This window comes from Suricata suricatta, chromosome 3, assembly GCF_006229205.1.
Source record: "Suricata suricatta isolate VVHF042 chromosome 3, meerkat_22Aug2017_6uvM2_HiC, whole genome shotgun sequence".
Classification (NCBI taxonomy): domain Eukaryota; kingdom Metazoa; phylum Chordata; class Mammalia; order Carnivora; family Herpestidae; genus Suricata; species Suricata suricatta.
Window position 1 is genome coordinate 75895417 of NC_043702.1, and position 23355 is coordinate 75918771.

General features: G+C 38.4%; 1 protein-coding gene across 3 annotated transcripts in view; it reads left to right on the forward strand.

Moving 5' to 3' along the window:
- Window positions 1-19769, forward strand: part of CACNB4 (calcium voltage-gated channel auxiliary subunit beta 4) — a 245243-nt gene extending 225474 nt beyond the window's left edge. For all 3 annotated transcript variants that reach the window (XM_029934591.1, XM_029934592.1, XM_029934593.1), the window contains 2 exons: window positions 12536-12721; window positions 15151-19769. In XM_029934591.1, the coding sequence (XP_029790451.1) occupies window positions 12536-12721; window positions 15151-15411 (447 nt within the window). In that variant the 3' untranslated portion in view covers window positions 15412-19769. The remainder of the gene's footprint in view (window positions 1-12535; window positions 12722-15150) is intronic.
- Window positions 19770-23355: the final 3586 nt, after the last annotated feature.

The window sequence follows — 23355 nt, forward strand, 5'->3', positions numbered from 1 at the left end:
GTCATAAACAGTAAGGTATATTTCAAACTAACTGCTGCTGTCATGTTGGCTACACTCAGGCATCCGGAAATGGGTGGTGTTTGCCATGTAGTAAGAACTAAACCTAGTGTTCAGGGTCTGATGTCCTTGCCTGCTACCTTGATTACCTCGCAAACACTCAGCAAACCACTTAATCCAGTCATGTCAACACTTTTATGAAAAGAGAAGAAAAAAAAACATACCGATTTGACTTTTCTTTAACTTTTCTGCCAGGAGGTTCCAGTAGGCAGAAAAGATATGACCTTGAAGGTTGAGAATTTATGGGAACAAGAAGAGCCCTGTGGTGATAGCAGATAAAGAAGAGGTCAGGGTTCAGTAAGATGAAAAATCATATTATAGCAACTCTGCTCCTGGTGCCATTACCAGAAAACAGCTGCTGAGTTGGAAGCCAAGAAAATGACAGAGATTTGGGTGGGTGTCCTGGATGATAACGGCTATCATATGGGTCACCAGGGGCTGGTCAGTGTCTACACCTGCTCAGCTGATTTACTACTTCTGTGCCTGTGTTTCTCTAAAGGAAATAACTGTCTTTCCTACTGAGTTGATACACTAGATTTTTTTATATACTTATAAGGATCATATATGCTCTGTGGAAGCATAAAATCTAATTCAGATGTTAAGAGAGACAAGACAGCATAGCTGTAAAAGGAATGGACTCTGGAGTCAAATTGCCTGTGTTCAAATCCACACCAGTTATGTAATCTTCGGCAAGTACCTCCCTCACTGGGTCAGTATATAGATTCAATGGCTGCATCTTAGCTCTAAGAACAGGGACTGGCACATAATAAGCACCATGTAGGTGTTTCTGTTATAATTCCTGGATGTACTTTGCATTGTGCCATGCCTAACCTGTCGGGCTCTGTAAGGATCTATTTCTATCTGTTTAACTGTTGTAGCTCATCTCAGTCCTTTATTATGGCAGGCCCATGGTAAATATTTTTTGGGTGAATGAGTAAATGGAAGGCATTAGGAATATGATGCATCCTTTTATTGGATAGGCCAGATCTATGCTAGATGCTTTACATAGATTATGTCTAATCTTCATTGTTATTTAGTAAATTTAGGCAACATTATCCCCATTTTATAGATGAGGCAACTGAAGAGAGAGGTGTTAAATGATTTTACTAAGGTCACGCAGCAAATCTGGATTAGATTAGATCTATCTGGCTTCAAAGCCAGTTTTCTGCCCTCAGAGTCCCACATACCTGTACACACACCTGGTTACCTGTCCACAGATAATTTGGATAGCTTGGAGTCTGAGGTGCTATGTTAAGGAGTCTAACTACACATGGCCTATGAATGAAGTCCACTTGCAAAATGGAATGTATGGTTAAAGTACTGTGTGTGATTTGAAGAATGTATTACCCAGCCCTGACTCTATAATCCTTCCCAGCTAAAGGAAGTTAACCTTTATTGAGCAGTTACCAAAAACTAGGAACTATGCTATTTCCAATTTTTAATAAATTTTATAATAATTTTTTTATAATTGTTATAAAGAGAGTTGTATCAATTTGGGTCTTCTGGGAGGCAGACACCTAAATGGAATTAGAAGTACAAATTTATTGGGAGAAAATGCCTGAGAAAGGGGGCAGAACAAGTGGGGAGAGCCTTCCGACTAGACGTTAAGTCTGATCTCATGAAAGGAAAGGAAGAAGGAAGGAGAAATGGATAGAAGGAGCCTCAGACTGAGATGCAGCATTCTTGCATGTTTGTCACACGTTGCCAGACATGTCCAGGCTCTAGTCCCCGTGCTGTGCTCAGGCACTGGCTAGGAGCAGCTTGTGGAGAGCATGGTCTTGGCTTGAATACTGTAGTGGTTCTGGAAGGTGCCACGGTCCCCTAACATCCCCCTCCCCCCAGGCTATCTCCTGACTGCATGCTTTCCAGGAAATCTGAGCATGACCTCTAAGACTACTCTAGTAGATAATACTATCCCTACTTTCTAGAAGGGAAAGCTACATTCCTGATGAAGAAACTTGTTGGAGGTGACAATTTGTAAATGATCCCCAAAATTCAACCCTATATCTGTCTGACTCCAACAAACCTCTGTTCCCTATGCCACTTTACCTCTACGCAGAACTGTGTAGTGCAGATGAATCTCCGGCCCCAACTTTGCTGTGCAAGACATACCTTCAGGGCGGAGCAAAGACCTCAACTGGACAGGGGGTGAAGGGGGGATGAGAGAGGGTGGTTGATGAGGAAGTTGAGGGAGTTGGGGGGTAAAATTCCAGGTCAGACAACCATTGGACATGTCCATGTGGTCCTTAAGGATGGATGTTCTGCTGCATCAAATCTCATCTGGAACAGGGAATCTTTGGTAAGGCAGGGAATCTTTAGATAAGCCCCTCCTCTCTGGGACGTGGGCAAAAGAGTTCCTTTCTCTTCTGTGTGTGGGGAGAGGAGGAGTCTCCCTCTTTTCCCCTCCTGTTGCTATTAATGGAACTTCCTCTTTGCTTTTATTGTATCTAAAAGCATCCCCACCTTCTTTTGTTTCCTGAATCAGTTAGCAAAATCTCTTCAACCAATTTAGGCTCTTGGGAAACAAAATCCAGGAATGGAAATGGAGAGCTGGCAATTTCCTGCCATAGCAACCCCCTGCCCCCCAGGCAAGGAAGCCCAGACCCTGCCACCTGCGTGATTGGTAGAAAAGATAGGGGGGAAATATAAAAGGAAAAACACAGATTAATATCTCAAAATTGGTCATGTCTACCTTCACAGACGTAGAAGGGTCTATACTGTGCAGACAGCCTATCCTCTGAGGACCCTGAGTTGGCCCCAAAATCTGCAGAAATTTTGGGAGCAGATCTGTGTTGACTAGAGAGCAGGTAGGCCTGTCTAATTTCACTGGACAGAGTGAGCAGACTCCTCCACCAGGAAGCAAGGCCTTTTACAAGCCTACTCAAATACAAATGCCAGGAAGAATGGGATGCCTTTCTAAGTACCGAGCTCCTAGTCTCTCACTGCATTCATTTGGAGTTAGGATGGAGATGGAGTAGCCTCTAGAGACAGATGTCAAGATGTGGGAGGAATCTCTTCTGGTGAAGGCTGAAGGATATAGTGTCTAAGACCCTTCTCAACTGCAAGACTGATTCTATCTGGATTTTAGAAGTAATCAGTGTAGAGATGTTAGTGAAACCATGAAGGCTATGGAGCCAAGGAAGAGGAGAGTATAAAAAAAGAAAAGACAGAATATATGTCAAGTAAAGTGACATCCTCATTGTTTGAAAATGTCTTTAAGATCCAATACTTCTACAGAACTATCCGTGGGCATGTCTGAGGACATGGTATCCATGTCACCATATGGTTAAATCAGACAAACTCAAAAGAATTGGTCATCTCAGTTCCGTGTGGTTCACCTACAAGAATTACATTTAGCAAATATTCATGGATGAGGCCTGTTACCTTGCTAGGTGCTAGAGATTCAAAGGCGTGTTCCTGCCTTCAAGGACTGTATAACCTAATAAGATTATGGTTGGCTACAAAGAGCGGAAACAGACTCGAATACAGAGAGCAAACTGAAGATTGCCAGAGAGGAGGCAGGTGAAATCGGTGAAGGGGATTACACGGTACAAACTTCCAGCTATAAATAAATATAAGCCATGGGTATGAAAAGTATAGCATACAGAATATAGTCAATAATTTGTAATAACTTTGTGTGGTGATAGACGGTAACTACACTTGTTGTGAGCGTTCTGTAATGTCTGTAACTGTTGAATCAGTATGTCCTGCACCTGAGGCTTTTATGTCAACTATAGTTCACTTTTTAAAAAATAGATAGCAGTTGACTAAATCAGCTCCGAGCAAGCAATTTGGTAGATCACAAATATCCTTACAGATATTACTTCGTAAATCTCTTATAGATTAAAAGTGGTTTTTTTTAAGTTTTATATATTTAAGTAATCTCTACATCCAGTGGGAGGTTTGAAGTCACCACTCTGAGGTCAGGAGTCACATGTGCTCCCACCTGAGCCATCCAGGCAGCCCAGAAAAGTGGTTCACGGTTTCTCCACTTCAGCACCATTGACATGTCAGGTGAATAATACTTTGTTACAGGAACCTGTCCTATGTGCTTAGCAGCACCCCTGGCCAGTAACAACTTCCAAATTGTGACCACCAAAAATGTCTCCAGACATTGCCAAATGTCCCTTGGGAGGGAAATAAAGTCACTCCTGGTTAAGAACCACTGGTTTAGGTTAATATATACACAAGTTTTGGTGAATAATGTTTCAGGAGTCTTCCTAAGTGATTTCTTGAGATACGTTCTGGGTGAATCAAACAAGTTTGTTTTTAGTTTGACCTTTTTATGAGAATGAGTTTGTTAACATTTATTCCTCATAATTATTAGAGAAAATACTCATGTCCTATTAGAACTGGGGCATTTTACTTTCTGAGAAGACTGACAATTGAATAGTTGTGTATATAATGCATCTGTTACCTCTGAAATAGCTGGAACTAAGAAAATACAGGTGTATATTAAATGCAAATAATACTGTGAGGTGCCTCAGGACTTGTCCATATATCAGGATCTCACACAGCCTCATGCACTTGAGAGATCGCCTTGCTCTACTTTGTCTCAGCAGCTAATTCTTTTTTTTTTAAGTTTATTTATTTTGAGGAAGAGAGAGAGAGAGAGAGAGAGAGAGAGAGAGAGCATGGGCATACTTGCGTGCACTTGCGGGAGAGGGGCAGAGAGAGAGGAAGAGAGAGATTATCCCAAGGAAGCTCTGCACTGTGAGTGCTCAAACCCATGAGCTGTGAGATCATGACCTGAGCAGCCATCCAGGGTGGGGTGCTCAACTGACTGAGCCACCCAGGCTTCCCTCAGCAGCAAATTCTTGTTTTATGCAATTGATCAGATAACCTGAAATATTAAACAAGCAGTCTGGATAAGTAAGGTTACTTTATGTTTAGTATTTTCTAAACAGTGTTTACATTATTAAATCTGTTCATTTGATATTATTTGAATAGCATTTGTAATGCTAAGAAGGAGTTTTACATGATATGTTGGCACATGTGGAAAAAAAATCTTTGGATTATAAAAACTAGTAGTAATCTAAAAATGTGTCTGCATTTGTCCCTGCTTTACTTTAAGACCATGATTATAATTGTCACTGAAAGACTGGTGATCACTGTGTCATTTTAGTCCCTCTAGGAGAGTTTACAACTTGCTTAATTGGCCACTATATCTCCAATCTGAAAAGTCAGCAAATTATACTGGCAGAGCCACAAATTGCTAAGAAATTAAAGGCAGCAGTCTTAGAAAGGGAAGTCTAAAATAGTGCTGAAAAAACTCAGCTCTCTGTAGCCAGAAAAATAAATCCTAGACTCAGGGATTGTTGAAGCAGAATGGAACCTTGAAGAGCAGCCAGTGTAGTATTTTCCTGGAGTGTGTTCTTCCCAGGGTGGTCTCCATGTGATGTCAGCAGGTGCTATGGGGAGAGAGTTCCGATACCAAAATGTTGGAGGAAACACTTATGTAAACAAAGATGAACTGATTTCTCTACTCCAGAAGCCTTAATATACTAATGAGTATTGTATATCTCCATCAGGACAGTATACAGTGTTTCCCTTAAATTTTGACTGTGGAACTGTTTTTCCACAGAGCATCCTATGGATCCAGTGTTTTGTGGAACACTTCTAGGGAAAGATTGATCCAGTCCAACCTCCTCATTTTTCAAAGGAGGAAACTGAGACCCAGGGAGGTGAATTGGCTTTCCAAAGAACAAAAGCGTTGGCCCAAGTCAGCATCAGGTAGTGAATGGCAACAAACTGGTTATTATATATTCTCTTGGAAAGAGAAGCTTGGGTTTCACAGGCGAAGCTTCTTTTTTTTTTTTTTTTAAGTTTATTTATTTTGAGAAAGAGATAACCTGTGTAGGGGAGGGAAAGGGAGAGGGGGAGAGAGAGAGAGGCAGAGGGAGAGGATCTCATGCAGGGTCTGCACTGTCAGCACAGAGCTCAACGTGGGGCTCGAACTCACAAAACCATGAGCTGAAGTCAAGAGTCTGACGCTCAACTGACTGAGCCACCCAGGTGCCCCGGTGAAGCTTCATTTAAGAGAGGGGTAACCAAACTTTTCCAGTAAGGCAAGAAGGTAAATATTTTCGGGTTTGTGGGCCCTATGTCTTCTTCACAAAACTACCCCACTCTACTTTGGTAGCAAGGAAGCAGCCGTACACAACGTGTTAATGAGTATGCGTGTTCCAGTCACACTTTGTTTACAGAAGCCAGAGGCAGGCCTGTAGCCACCCACCAAAGTTGCACCAAAGTTGTCACCCTTGTTCTAGGACGTTTTGTTTATTGATCGATGACTGTGCAATTAACTTCCCTCAAACTTAGTGACTTCGAACAATGAGCCTTTGGTGGCATTCAGCTAGCTGGTGGCTGACATGGTTCCTTCCGGGCGTCGGCTGGAAGGCGGGGCTTAGCCAGCTCCTCTTTCTCGCCACGTAGTCTCGGGGCCCCCTCCGTGGGCTCTCTCCCACAGGGATACAGCTTCTTACATGGCAGCTCCCAGGGCTCTAAGAGCCAAGCGTTCCAATCTCTTAAGTGTAGCTTTTGGCCTTAGATAATGGTACAGCATCACTGCTACAGCGTTCTGCCAGGCAAAGGAGTCACAGAAGCTGCCTGGATTCAAGGAGAGGGGACATAAATCCTCCATCTCAGTGCAGGGAGCGTCAAAGAATATGTGGCCCATTTTGAATCTGCCACAGACAGTTCTACTCTGGAAGAGGGAAGACTTTGCTTCATTGCCTGCCCTGGATTCACAGAAGAAAAGGTGGGATGCAAACAGAAGGGGGGGGCCAGTGAAGCTAGGACCCATTTTTTAAAAATATGACTGGCCTGAATTTATAGTTGGAATATCCATCTATATACTACATGATTAGATTTCATTTTGCTTTCACTGGGTATTGGTACCTTGCCCTTTTCAGAGAAATTGAAAATGGTACATTTTAAGAAGGCCAAAGTTCCAATTGGCCCAGTACTGTGGTAATAAAAGCTACATAATACATGGTGAGAAAAGCAGACAGGCAGACAATTGAATGTATAAATGAAATGTAATCCCTTAATCCTCCTTAGTAACAAGCTGGCTTGTATTACTATAAGATGACCCTGTGGCTCTTTGAGCTGGGTAATTTTTTTGAGCGTGTGAAATGACATTGATCGCTGTCTCTGCAAGAGGGGAACTCGTGTCCTCACAGAGTCTTGCAAACCTCTAACATTACAGTCACCATAGGAATTCTCTTCTGTCAACCTTTATTTTCCACTGCTGAATAGACTCAGATTTGTTTTATTAAATACAAGCACTCTGAAGTGAATAATGGTGCCCTGTATCCTTGATCATATTGCTATCGTGGTAGTAATTTTCCACTGCCCTCTTCCAGCCATTTTATGTTAATTATTTAGAATCGTGTGGATTCATCCATCTATTGAAAGTACTGTTGCCATCGGTGCTTTCATTATTACAGAGCCTCTGGACATCCACAGTTTAATTCATAATACTGATTTTGAAAAAGACAGTAATCCATTTGAGATGTTTCCTTCATGAAACAAGGCCACAGAGGATCTAGTTTCCCTCAATCCAAAGGAGACTTCTCTTGTTGTTGGGATTTTAACCACCCGACCTGGATATATGGACTTAGGGATAGTTCATCCCCACCAGTGCTATGATTTAAAGTATTGTTTAATTTGAACTTAACAGAAACACTGAGTGCTTCTTCTATAGACGATAACCCTGGCAGATGTGGCCATGACCTTTGAAGAATAGGAACAGACAGGATGGAGGGGGGTGGTGAGGAAATGTGCATGGGTTCATTAATGAACGTCATCGATTGTTAAGACAGGAACTACAAGGGATCAAAGTCACTGGTATTCTCATGTCCCCTCACCCCCGAAATTAGTGGCAAGATTTTTTATTGTCTTTCCTGTTCAGCTTATTAAAGTTGGAAACTATGCCTGGGATGAACCGCCAGAGCCTCACAATATAGGTAGGCTTTCCTTTATCCCCATAAGGCCTCCTAAATCTTTCAAGATTTGTTTAATTTAGCATCCAGTTCCCCATCACTAGATGGCCGATGAGTTAAGTACTCAGGACTTCAAAAGCTTTAATAATATCAAAAATGCACTTGTGATATGAAAGAAGTATTGGCTAGTTTTTATTTTAGATCTAGTTTATTTTAGAATTAGCATTACATAGTTGCCATTCAGCCATTTTATTTTACTGAATAGTATTTTCCAGGTTTTTTTTTAATGGTGGCAGATTCAGGATCCCTGTATTTTAGTAGCAAAGCAATAAAAGTGTACTCACTCCAATTATTTTTTTTTCCTCTTACAAATAGGAAAGATGCCCCTCATGGGGTTTGCATTTACTGTGGGAGAGTTTGTATTTAATCTCCTCACTAGCTAGTATTATGTCATGCACCAGCTTTTTAAAAAAAAAGTTAAAATTAAATTGCAAAATTATTTTCTAAGTTTTATAAACTCTTTATTAGAAAATGTTTAGCAACTTGCTAAACCTGCTAGATAAAACTTATTACAAGTTATATGTTAGGTTTAATGAGACTTTACCCTCTCTGCTGGAAAGGATGAATTTCATGGTCGTAAAGACTCGGTCTCTGTACTCCCCTCCCCAAAGAATTTACCAGGAGTAAATGGCACCTGCTCCAGTCCTCAGTGTAGGAGCTGAAAAATGCTCTATGTTCTGGAAAAACTAGGGAGACTGACTCTTCCAGTTCCCCCTGGATTTCCCAGATTTGGGCACTGATAGTCCCAAGTACCCAAAAACACTCAGTCCTGGGCACGTGAAGATAGTTGTTTGCGCTAATTCAGGTGCCTTTCAGAGGAAACTTTGTGGATGGAGAACCAGACAGATCATTGTTAGGTACTTAATTTTTTTAAAAAAGATATTGCAGATCTTCCTCATTTCCATTCAATTCAGCGTCAGTCCTTTCCTTTCTCTAGTCCCTGTCATCAAGTTTTCTGAACAACTGGGTGAGCTGGAAGCCTGGTTTTCACTCTTCTTATTTATAATGCTTTAATATTTCATTTTCCTGCATGAGCTTATCCAGAAAGGGACCTACTATGCCTGGTTTTCCAACGGTTTGTTTTGACTCTTGTGCTTACTATGTATTTACTCTAGCAGCCACATTATTTCTGCCCACTTCAGCTAAAGAAAATATCTCGTCACAGTATACCAGATGCGTTCGCCATGGCAGAGGTTTGAAAACAGCTTATGTGGCACCCTATCTCTGGCACTCACCGAAGGACCTGGTATCATTGAGTGGGTCCCGCTTCACTGCCCGTGACTGTCCCATTACCTACACCCTCTTCTGCTGATCAGATAACTCTCTGAATCCATATCCCACACCGGAGGCCTCACATATTGCACAGTAAGGCACTAATTAGACTTGAACCATTACATTTTTGAAAAATTGGCAAAGCCAGTTTGCATAATTCATGGGGCTGCTTCTCTTTGAATTTCATGTATAATATTTTTAAAAATTTATGCCCTTATACTCACTTTCTAACACTCTGGTCTAATCAGCTGTGTTATTTCCTCAACAGTTGAAAAGAAAAATTGTCACAGATATACAGGCTGTGAAATTCTTCTTAGTTGAAAATAAGCCGCATATGTCAGTATTCATTCAGAAGCTGAAATTTGCTTTCCTCTGTGCTTCTGAAAGCATAAATGTGGTTTCAAATCAACTTCCATCATATAGCTGTCTTTTTAGCAGGTGCAAAACATCGTTTCCTAGAAATGATTGAGGCTTGAGCAAACAGCCGTGTGCTGATGGATACAAATTCTGTCCACTGGCAAAGAGGAGTACTTTGTTAAAATTACTTCTAATCAAGTGTATGCTTAATTGTATCTGCAGCATGACTGTGTAGTGTGTGGAACAGCCAAGCAAATATAAACCTGATTCAAATAATACCCTTTCGTGGAGGCTGCTTACCTGGTTTTGCCCTGTCTGGCCTCTGTTGTCCTGACTGTGACAGTGAGGACCCTCAGTCCGGGGGTCCTTGGAGCTTCTTTAACTTGGGACTCTATGAAAGGAAAAATTGAGTTTTTGAGACCACCTAGTTGAGAACCCACATTGTACAATGAGACCTATGTAAGTGAATCAGACAGTTAACATAAATGAAATTACGTGAACAGCAGCCACCACATCACATACGGTTCAGAAATTGTGAACCGTGTTACCCTGGAGTGGCTGACAGAGTGGGCCTTTGTTCCAGGGCTGCCCGGTTTTCAACGTTCTCCCTGTGTCGTCCGTCTGAGTCTGTGCACTCTCTGGGTTAAGCCTGTTCTTGTCCCACTCAGGTTAGTGCTGCAAAGCTGTCGGAGAATGCAGGTTCCTATCAAAGCAGTAGGGATACTTCTCATATTTTACATTGGATGGGTTACATTAATGTGGGGAAGGAGTTTTTGACTGCAAGACGCAGAAATTTCTTTGAGTTACTTTACTGTAACAGGGGATTTATTATATGGATATATGTTGACTGACACTGTAGGAACGAGCTGTTTTTCCATTATGTCATGAGCCACGTGGTCTCTTTCTTCCATTGCTTCTTCTGTTTTTTTTTTTTAAGATTTTTTTTGTTGTTGTTCATTTATTTTTGAGAGAGAGAGAGAAAGAGAGACAGAGACAGAGTGCAAGCTGGGGAGGGCAGAGAGAGAGGGAGACACAGAATCTGAAGCAGGCTCCAGGCTCTGAGCTGTCAGCACAGAACCCAACACAGGGCTCAGACTCACAAACCATAAGATCATGACTTGAGCCAAAGTCGGAGTGTAACCAACAGAGTCACCTAGGCACCCCTTCATCTATCTGTTTTATTCTCTTCCCTCTACAGATAGAATTCTTTGATTTAATTGTAATTTCCCCTCCCTTATTTGGCTCTGGGCCTCTTTCTAAATTCAGAACTTGAAGCTGCAGCTCAGAACATTAACAGTCTCTATATTGTTCTGAACTAAAGTCCCAGTGTGACTTGGAGAATTAAGGAGTTTAATACATGTGTTTCCCACTAGAAAAGGGGAGCTTCTTAAACATAGCGATGATCTCTTGTTTTCTTTGCTGCTGTATACTTACAATACATGGCACAAAATAGGTCTTGAGTAATATTTGATGAATAAATAAAATATACAAAAAAAAAACCCACCTGAAATCTACTAATAAGGGGGAAAGTCTCTCCATGAGTTGGGCTGGCTGAGTCTTCTCAAACAGCAGTCGGTTTGGACTGTAGTCACCTTATTCTTTGCCTAGTTGCTAAACATTTCTCACTGCACCAAGGACCTGCAAATTGCTTTGCAAATTAGGGTCCAGATATTCAGCAGAGATCAGTGTGATGAGAACATTCCAATACTAAATGTTGGGAAAGAGGTTGTTTCCATGGTGACTTCTGCTTAAGGTGACTCACCACCACCTCATAGTCCTCCGGTTTCTGTGAACCTACACTCTAGCCGCAGTATCAGTACTGATGGCGGTAACCCTGTATTTGATCCATTAGTGAAAGGTTCTTACTTGGCAAAATGAGCTTGTGAAAGCAGGTAGGTAGTGGTGGAGATTTTGCGAGAGGGGAGGTGTGAATGCAGCATTGGAAAGTTGGGGGTGTGCTTTCACTTAGCTGTGGAATGAATGGCTTTTCTCTTTGCGAGGTGCCATGGTTTTCTGACTGTCTCTCCAGGGAATCTGCGTCCCGGGTAAATCCTGTCTGTGTTCCCAGCCACACTGCAGGGACAATGAAGTGCCACTTTGCTCCTCTGGGGTGGAAGAACACTTCCTGGTTACAGGCCAGATGTTGGACAAAGTCCTTCCTGACAGAAACGTGGATACCAGATACTTCTTGTGTGACATCCCTTCCCTCCCACAATTAAATATTCCTGCTCCTTGTTCTTTTTTAACCATCTCACACAATGATCTTTTGGTAGCAGAAACCACTGTCATGTGTGTTTCTAGTATTCATCCTAAACCTGCTTTCCATTTTGTTTTATAATGAGACAGATAATATTTTCACAAACACCCTGAAAAGTACCTTAGCAAAGGTAATTCCCTTCAACACAGATATTTTGGGAGATGAAATATTTATTCCCATGATAGGGTCATTGCCCAAAATATTTTTAGAATGCCTCTTTCAGTGCCATTAATATTCTGAAGTAAGTCTAATTGATTTCTATAGGAATATATGGATAAATATGAATATGTTTGTGCTATCTTCTACATGTAACACTGTTAGGCTCACGTCATCTTTTTCTTCTAAATAATGAAAGATCTAAATATTTAATGAGCACTCCCATTTTCATGACCATGTCCAGATTTACACTTGGACTAACTGTGTAGTCCTCACTGTACTGTAACTTGAGACAGTGCCAGCATAGCCTCTCAAATGTGATATTTGCTAGTCGATCTTAGGGATGCTATCAACTGCATTAAGTGGAATTTTAGGTTTCATGGCTTAGAACCTGAAGTAAAAGCAAAATGATTTGTCTTGTCATCTGCAGGAAATGTTTGATGTTATACTGGATGAAAATCAGCTGGAGGATGCGTGTGAGCATCTGGGAGAGTACCTCGAAGCGTACTGGCGTGCCACCCACACAACCAGTAGCACCCCCATGACCCCCCTGCTCGGAAGGAATTTGGGCTCAACGGCACTCTCACCATATCCCACAGCAATTTCCGGGTTACAGGTATTGCCACTGTCCACTCATGCTTTTGCAGTCTTACACTGAAGATTCTGCAGAGAACTTAATGGGGATGAAGACTGGGATTATCCTTAATCTGAAGAGGGTAACATATGTGGACATTATCTTAAAAAAAAAAATCCAAACTTCACCATGGTCTACCCTAGGCAGAGTTCCCCAGAGTGGCACTTTCCATAGAACTTTGCTCTGAGTTAATGTGTAATGACTTTTGCTTAGACAAACTAATCCCTCCTGTGTCCTAACCCTGCCAGAACATTTACTGCCTACTCAGTGCAACTGTCCATTACTTCTCCAGGTCACTTCGTAAAGATCATACCGTTGGTGGCAGTGTAAGGCATCATGGCAAGCTAAGTAAGATATTTCGGGACTGCCCTTAACTAATTCTGCCCCCATCGGGCCTGTCCCCTAGCTTCCTCAGCACAGAATGTGCACACAAGTAGAATCGCTCTGTTTGGAAAGAGTGACAGATCCGTGAGTCTTCTTGGGGGGGTGGGGAGACCTATTTTGGTCAGCAGCTATAGTAGGTGTCCTGTACGGAAGCTGGGGACAGGTGCAGGAACCAGAGGTCTCTCTTCTGCTATTCGACTGCTGCACTCAGGGCTAGATGTGAGGAGCCAGAAGCATTAAGATACAAAGTGAATTTTGCCTTTCGACATCAATTATTATTTATCATTTATCAAGAGGCTGCTGGAGTGGAGCCCAACCCACAGCTGGTTGATGTACACCTAGTCATTTGAGCCCTCTTGTATCATGACTAGTTTTATATTAATGGGTTCTAATGACAATCATAATTATATGTCATGTGAAGTTAAGTCTGAGAGGAAGGGCACTCTCTGAAATGCTGTATTGTAACTGTATTACTCTCTTACAAAATTTCATCTTTGTAAGCAAAAAACTGCCCTATAAATGAATAGCTTTTGAGGCTGGAAATGAACATGGGAACGTGCTAGTGTAATACACATATGTATGTATGCACCAGGACTGTTTCTTGCCTCATTTCACTGCCCGTGTGCTGATCCAAGTGTGGCATATCCACTGACTAGTTTGGGTTGGCTCCAAATTGTATACTGTGGGATGAAAAATGGATGCAGGAAGCAATATGCTTCTATAATGTAGGGAGAAGCAAAATGCATATTATGAATATAGTACTCTGGACTCACCACCTCTAAGACATCCACCTCGAGTGGTTCTCCCAGTTTCACTTGAGCTAATGTGGTGCCCTTTCTCTGGGAGCCTCTTCTTTTGTTAGTGACCATGGGTATTCAATTGTTAGCCTCCTGGCTGGGGTCAAAGACACAGGCTCTGATTATTGAGTGATTTTCCTGCCATAGGAAGATGTGTGTCCCTTAGAGGAAATTTATATACGTCCTTCATTTCATCAGGATCCTGTTTCTTAACGGAGGTGACCTACCTATGTAGAGAGGCACAACTATGATACATGTTTTCCCATGATTTAAAGAAAAACGTTGAATAACATTTTCTGATCCATCAAGTAAGCGTCTGAAGATACTAATTTCAATTAATAATATTAGAGGAATGTAGTTTATATCTGAAGATAATTTTTGCAGGACATTTCAGTTGAGGAAGCAAGAATTGCAAATATCAGTTAGCCAGCTCCTTGTAATTTTTTTTTAATTTTTTTTTGTGCTTATTTAGTTTTGAGAGAGAGTGACAGAGCAGGAGTGGGGGAGGAGCAGAGAGAGAGACACACACACAGAATCTAAAGCAGGCTCCAGAACCCACGAACCTGAGCTGATCATGACCTGAGCTGAAGTCGGACGCTTAACCGACTGAGCCACCAGGCGCCCCTCCTTATAATTATTGTATACTCCTTTGGAGAGAATATTGCTGAGACTTAATGTTTATGTATGAGGAAGAAACAAATACATTATTTTATGGGCAGCACGAATCATAATTTCATGAAAATATTTTATGGGGTATATGAAACATTCAGCTAAATAAAGGTGAAGTGTGTGACTTTAGGAGGAAATAATTTTATCAGTTTGAGAGAGATAAAATAGCAAATGCTATTCTGAACTTTAACTTATTTCCCAATAGGAAAATAGTCCTCAGTTTTGCAGTAGAAGTGGAGTTATTAGGTCTTTCTAGATATAATAAGTTGCATTCAGCAATTAACTTTCAATTCTCTATTTTTAATAAGCAGCATAGTCATGTAGCATTATATAATTAAATTCATAAACTATCAGCCTTTTAGTATCTTTGCAATGTTGTGTCCCAAATAGAATAGACCCAATCTTTGGAGCAGAGAATTTGTACCTCAAGATGCTTCGTTAAGTCTGATATTCAGCATTTTATTGCACATATCTTACTGTTGTCTGTATATTTAAATATAAATGTGAATGAGATGAATGAGGCTAACATGATTTAATCACGGAACTATCTGGTATTGATAGAGTCAGCGCATGAGACACAGCAACCACTCTACAGAGAACTCTCCAATTGAAAGACGAAGTCTAATGACCTCTGATGAAAATTATCACAATGAAAGGGCTCGGAAGAGTCGGAACCGCTTGTCTTCCAGTTCCCAGCACAGCCGAGATCATTACCCTCTTGTGGAAGAAGATTACCCTGACTCATACCAGGACACTTACAAACCCCACAGGAACCGAGGATCGCCTGGGGGATATAGCCATGACTCCCGACATAGGCTTTGAGTCCGCAGAAGCAAACAAAAAATCCATCTGTTGACAATTTGCCATAGCACTGCTAGGATAAACCAATCATCTTAACTTGGCAAGTATAGCACAGTATTCACTGTGCTTGTTGGCTACTGTAATTTGATGCTAGGTAAGGGGCAAAAAAAAAAAAAGTACATTATGCCCTTAAGTCTAGATGGTTATTAGATGCCCAGTCATATAGATATTTTTAAGCGTGGCATTTACATAACAGTACCTTTTGTTTTCTTCATTAGATTTAGACACATCAATTTGTAATTTAGGGTACTTATCAAGGCACATATAAAATAATTTCCCATGCTGGAAATTCCAAATGACCAGTTCCAGTTGGAACCAATTTATAAACCAATTCCTGTTGGAATTTGGGTGAATCGACTAGAAAGTCTACTTGAGCATGTTGTAGTCAATTTAAAAAATCTGAAAAAAAAAATAAACCAAAAAACCAAAAACCTAATTAATAAGAAAATCAAAATACCAACAGAACCAAAAACCAGGTATGGTATTTATTTGCTGGAAGCTAAATTTACATTTAAAGTCGGAATATATAAACGTTTTAATATATGTTAATGTTGCTGGAATGGCTTTTCAAACTTACCAAAAGTATTGATAGTACCAAAAAAAGTCTCCCATTAATGCAGAAATTATTCACTCTCCTCAGATTTTTAATATTTTTGTTTCTTTCCTGGCACAGCTGTTGTATTCAACGTGTTTTGCTTTTTGTTTAGTCACTACTGTTAGCTTGTTTGAAGTTGGCAAAAAATACCATAGAAAACAAAAAGCCCCTCAAAATTTCTTTAGCAGTGAGAGAGAATAATAAAAAGAAACCCAATCATAGCTGGTCACGAGAAATGGAAAAAGGGGTGTTGTTTCCCCTTTACTCAATCTGAGCACAACTACATACCCAACAACCAGGAATCTGAAGTCAAAGCAGTGAGGATGGGCACAGAGCCTCTGAGTACGAAGCTAATCATCTCCAGATGGGAATTCATCTGTCCAACTAACCACAAACACGGGGCCCTTGTTTCCTGCCAGCTCAGTTGCATATCTTTCCATTGCTTCATTCAGTCTCTGGCTTTGAATATGTGAATGTTCTAGCCCTTCTCCAAATTCTTTATAATCTTGCTAAGTACCTTTACATGGAAGCATTCAATTTTGATATTGAAAGCTCTGTTTAATACGAAATGATGAAATGAAAAATGGGAAAACAAAAATGATGAATTTAAAGCCTTGCAATATAAAGCAAATTCATGGATTCAAAGTATATCCGGTCACTAAAATTATAGCAGTTTTGTTGATGAAATTATGAAGAATTTGGAGATTGAGCTGCCTTATTTCTAATGAACATTCCTCTTCACCTATTAAGTCTTCACAGTTTTTCCAGTGGCTGTAATTATGAAATTAGTGATCTTCTGTCTTATATTATCAAGGAAGCCTTAGATTCACTATGATCCAAGGAATTATTGAAAATTGACCCTTTTATACAGTCTACAAATATCTTTCAGAAAAGCCTCTTGTTTCTAAAAGGCCACAAATGCATGCATTTTTCTAAAGCCCCCGGAGGACCAGTCATAAAAACCCCTTTCTATTGGCACGTGTCACGAAGCCTATCTTTTGAAAACAATAATAATTGATTTCTATTACCTTATTTTTCTCCCAAGCCTTTCAGTATTTAGGCTTTCAAAGCATGCACCAGTTAAATAATTTTCCTATCATGAAAATAAGTTCCAAATTCTTGATTAGTTATACATCTCCCACATTCCCTCCCGTCCTGTTCACCATGCATACGCCATTATGAACCTGTTTCATTTATGATGAGGATGCCTATAATTATGTAGTTATTTCACATATTTGATACAACTGAAAATATGAGCTCAGTAAATTCTAAAAGTTACCATGTGATATTGGCTCGTGACATTCTTTTGTCATCTAATGAAGCTTACAGAACTTTAAGTTAAGACATTTAAAAGAGCTGTATCCATTAGGCACTTTAATAAACATATAACCTGCCATTACTGAATACTTTGTTAGAGCACAGAAGAGCATTTTCCAGCAAATGAAAATATATTTATTACATGTACAGCACATATTTGCATGAGAAAGAGAACATTAGCCAAAACATTTTTCTATATGCTTTACTGGTTTCTTGTTTGTGCGCATTAAAAGTATTTAATTGCAAAGAGTGCATCAAGGTGATAAATTTAGACTAGACAGCTGTTCAGCTTTTTCTGTAGTAGCATTAGCAATCTGGTCATTTAACTACTTTAAGGTATTTACATTTTATGGCAGGTAGCTGCAACAGCTTTTACATATATTTCCTAGTCAGCAAGATTACCATATTCTTTCAACTTTTAAAAATCACTTGTTTTTTAAAAGCCTCTCGAAGCCTTGTTTTTCAGTCTTCCATGTCATGCTGATAGAGAGAGAGGTCCATTCAATATCTGTGCACAAAACCAATCTGTCATTTACCATCACGTGTCTGTACCTGTTTCGCTTTGCATTCTTATTCAAAAGCTAACAATCTTGGAAAGGGTATAATGTATATTTTCTTGATGGATATCTTCAAATTTTTACTTTGATTCGGCATATTCTTTTCCATTCCTTTTGTAATTAGTAAGTTTATCTTCTCCAAATGAAAAAGAAATATGCATTTTCTTTTTTTAAGTGTTAGAGTTTACTGTGTAAATGATACTTAAATACACATATATACTAAATGAAAGTTTTATTTTTGCCAAGCATATCAAGCACCTTTGAAAAATACGTATTCCTCAAATACTTTGTTTTTAACTGACATCATTTCAAAATAGCAAATGATAAGCAGGAGAAACAAGTCTTACAATGTTTTGAGGCTGTTTTAACTTGTAGTGTAAATCATATATTCTCTAACTTCAGTATATATAATATCAGAATATGTAAGTTACATATTCTGTAACTTCAGGACTGCGAACATGTAACATTGTAGACACGTGATGATGTGGAAATGTAGTTCTGGAAAAAAGGGAATGCAATTTGTCAATCCTGATGTTAATTCTCAAGGCTATAATGTGACTCCAATATTATAATCAACAATGTTATCTTGTTTACGCCAGTATTTAAAGCAACACTTGGAAATGTTTATAAATAATTGATTATTCTCTCTTATCTTTATACAGTTCTATTGGAAAGAAAATTGAAATTAACAATTCAGACTGATAGTCTTTCCTAATAAGAGAGTCTTAATTATGTGACGATACGTCATCGCACTTAGTCCTTAATGAAATGAATTTTTTTAATATAAAACAAATTCTAAGAAAATTATTTATTCCCTTTGAATAATTTGTTAATTACTTTAATTATTATTGTTGTTGTTTGCAAAATGTATTTTTGGAATGTTAACCTCTTTTCATACCTGCATACTTGAACTTGTCTTTTGTGTGGGGGCCTTAAAATTCATACTAGGAAGCTAGGTCAGTGAAAGAGAGGGAGAGAAGGAAAATATGCCAAAAGATGGTTTGCAAATTTAAACTCTGAATGAACATATCATAAAATGTTGTTGAGACCCAGGATGTCAGTTAAGAATGTTTCTAGGCAACTTTAATTTGCATGCTAGTGTATTTTTTCAGTTATACAATTTTACTTTGGTATTTGCTAAAAATCAAAAATGATATAATGCCACTATAGAAATTGCCCTACATATTAATATTTATACTACCTCTTCTCTAGAGAAGGCAATCTGTCTTTAAAGAGAAAAACACTTTTCAATAAGTAGTGATCAAATTTATTACTCTTACTGCTGACCCAGCTATGAAACTAAATCCATAAATTCTTAAAATATAATTTCCCTTTAAATTTTAAACTATATCCAAAATACTCTTGTCACCCTTCAGTTCTTCCATGTTAGTGAAGTTATCTTTGAATTGGTTCACAGTTTACCCGCGCACAAGGTTAATTTAAGATATCAGTCATCATAGGGAACAAAACGAACTGCAAGGGAATTGCCTTTGTGTGCAACTTGTTATAACATCTAGCTCTAAGCCTGCAAGGATAGATCCAGAGGCTTGATATTTATACGCAACTGGTTTGAATATTCAAATTTTGTTGATCCTTAATGTCTCCTGTGGGCAGCCATTTACTAGGTGAAGGTATGCATTATCTTGGACTCCCATGTCATTGGCACAAATTCCAGATAAATGTTTTAAATAAATGGGAATGTACCCCTTATTTCTTTTATATTTATGGCTTTATGTTTCATGACAGTGTTGCCTGTTGTTTTCTTTTTAATTATATAAAACTCATCTTTGGATGACTGTATGAATAAAAACAGCAAATTATGTAATAAAATTTGTTTTATTAGTTCCTCATACCTTTACATATTGCTAATACTTTGTTATTAAGTTCCTTACTCAAACTGTATCTATAGGACAAAGAACAGGCCTCCTCTTTTAAATGGTAATTATAATCAAACCAATCAACAAGATCCTTGTCTGCAGACAAAAAGGATAACTTTTTTGTTGTTGACTTAAGCAGTCAAGTTAGTAAGAATAGTAAAACTGGTTCTTATGGGCAGAGAGCTACGGCATACAAAAATTACTCTGTAAAGATTTCTTCTTTTATTAAAATGAAGTTTCTCCAATGAAATACATCCTCTTAATGCAGCTATCTTATCTACTTGTGGATCGTTGAATCCCAAATTCTTCCTGTAATTGAGGGACAATATAAGAAAACTAGAAAATAACTCATCAGATAATCTTGAACAAGGGCTGTAACTCCCATTTACCATGAAAAGCATATAAATAAGAGTGAATAACAAGACTATTGGAGAGTCACAGTTACATATGAAACTTTCCTTTGTTTCTTGTGATGTATGTAAAATGTTTTCTGAAACCTGGTGGAAGATGTTACCAAGGAATTTAGAATGGTGTGGAGTACACTAATGCATCCTCTTTGAAAATCAGAAGGAGTTAAAATGAGAACTATGTGAAAACCCAAAGTGGCTGGCCTGTAGCTTTTCAATACTTTGTTAAGTGTTCTTAGTCATATTTTGAACACTCAAATTTCTCAACAAATGGCTATGTCTATATTTATGTAAGAGCCACTCTCGCCCTACTTGCATGCCATTTTCACACACTTTTAACTGAAGTCAGTGTGAATTCTGTATGCATAAGGGATGTATTAAAGATGCAGGATTGTTAATGCTATAGTGTTGCATACTATTTTTCATATGCCTTACAATATTTTCTGGGACATTATTAAAATGAAAGCATTTTATTGCCAAAATAAATCTATGTTGTTACTTCTAATCTGCATTAGCAGTAGAAAAATAATGTAGCAAGACATATTGTACAGTACAAAGTTATAAAAGATATATATTTTGCCAATAATATGAAAATAGATTGAGGAGAAAGAAGCACATTTGTTATAGCACAAACTTAACAACAAAATCCACTGTTAAATCTGGCAGTCGTATTTTTTAAAAATATATAGATTTAATTCTAAGTTTTACCAGATTTATTTCATCTACCATCTTTTTAACTTGCTGCTTGATACTTTTCCAGCAATTTACTTCATAGCCTTGCAAACTGTGGATGTAATTTCTTTTATTTTATTCCCTTGCATAAAACTTATTAAATGTTATTTTGTGATAAGACTCATATTATATTTACTGTTCTTATTTCTGCTCCTTCAGTAACAACTACAAAATGTATGGCAAGTGAGCTCATAGGGCTCCTCTGAGTTTTGGATATATTTGAAATGTTTTCTGTTTTTCACAGCCTAAAATCAGAATGATAAATACAGATGTCCCAACAACAACAAAAAAGTATTTAGGGATTCTTCAGTTTGTTTTGTACTGACTTTTATTTTGAAACATAATTTAAAGCCATTAGTTGTTTTTTTTTTGAAGGGGTGGCGGGAGGGAAAAACATAAATTTATTAATACTAAAAATAAACATGGCAAATTGGTGTAAAAAGATTTTCCCTACTATTCTGAGGGCTGTTGATACCCCAAGCTATTGCTATATCTCCAGCTACAAAGTGGAAAAAAAAATTGCCTTCGTCAAATAATGTTTTCCTTTCTTTAAATTTTAGTTATTTATTTTAATAATTTACCCCCCTTTTATTTTTATTATATAGGTAAATGTGTAGCATTCTACAAGGCATGCTGGGTAAAATATACTATGCAAATGTGTACAGTGCTGCATGTTTTGTTCTCCCTCTGCTTTAGTGGCTTTAAAGAAAAAATGTGTTGTTATTTTTGTGAAGAAAAACATTTAACAGAGAAAATGCAGAGTGCATGCATAGAGTATCCTAATTTCTATGGATTTGTTTTATGGAATTTAAATGTGTACAAATCAACTGCATTAATTTTTTCTTTTATATAATAAACGAGAAAACACAAATCAACGTTATACCTCTCCTTTATATTATTCTAGAGATATTTATATTATTCTGGAGGTATGTTCCTATACCTCTTGCAGACAAAAGAAGTCCTAAACATTTACCTCCACAACACAGATTCAACTAAATGACGATTTCCTGAATGCTCTGCTAGGATATAGGAGTTTATTACAAAAGAAGTATATTAGGAAATAGCATGTAAAGTAAATACACACAGAATATATTATAATATAAGTATAAAATAGGATCGAATACAATATAGAAAAATGAACTAGATAAACTTTACTATTCACGAGAAATCCCTAAATGATTACTTTAATGTAGCAGCTCTCAGAAGTTTCCAAAGGTATTCTATACCCATAAGCATTCCGTGGATGGCATATAGCTTATGACTTGACATTTCATGTGCTCCATGTCAGTTGACCACACTGGGACTTGATCGGCATTTGACTTTTTTCCCATTGCAGTACACAAAACGTTCAAAAGAAATGTGTGCTATGTTGATTATTATCATTGCATTAGAATTACACAGTGATTTATTGCAATCAAGTTATTTCACAAGCATTATCTCATTTAATCCATCTTACCATGCTGGAAAATAGGACATAGATTATTAGACCCAACTACAAATGAGGAAAACAAAGATCATTGTAATTTTTCTCTACAAAGTACTTTTAAGCTGGTAGTCATTTGAAGCACACAAAAAATGCTGGAATACAGTAAATGTTGACTGAATGAATGGTACTTAAGTTATTGGAGAAATATTATATAGTGCTGTCCTATCTATTAAGGCATTTAAACCAAAAATCTGAAATTTCCAAATAGAAAAATTGCAGTTCACCGCAATAGCTCCATTAACCTGGCCATATGCCTGAAGCCACCTCAACACATCTCTACTAATAGGATAGGTTGTGGAAAAACATCTTGTTTGTCCTGTCATACAACATGCAGATAGGTATAGTGATTGAACTATAAGCCATAACTCTTGCCTGTGTTCAAAACCTGGATCTGGAAGTAACCAGCTATGAGCTTGGGGCAATCACTTAACTTGCCTATACTTTAATCTCTTTTCATAGAGCAATTTTTCTTTTGATTACAGGCACATTCTCTTGTTTCTTTGTAGTTCCGATAATTTTTTTGTTGGATTCAAGATACTGTAAATATTCCGTTGTGGATAACTTGATCTTATATTCCTCTAAAAGAATGCTGGACTTGTTTTGACAGGCAATTGTAGATTAGTTTGATCCTCTAAGGTTTGTTTTTAAGCTCCTTTAGGATGGTTTAGAGTGGGAATTCTTCATAGGCTAATTTAGCTCCTGTTCTGAGGTCTCTGGGGATGTCTACTGAATGTCCCATATATTTAGTGAGCTCTCTTCATTCTGACGGAAGGGAACTCAGGTCATCCCTGGCCCTGAGAATTACATGTTTACAGCTTCCTGGTACTTCTTTCTTTTCTCATAAATTTATTTATTTCTTATTGGCTAGTCTTGGGTTTCTACATAGGTCCAGGTTGATACACAGCCAAAGACTCAGCAGCTCCACTTAAGCAGG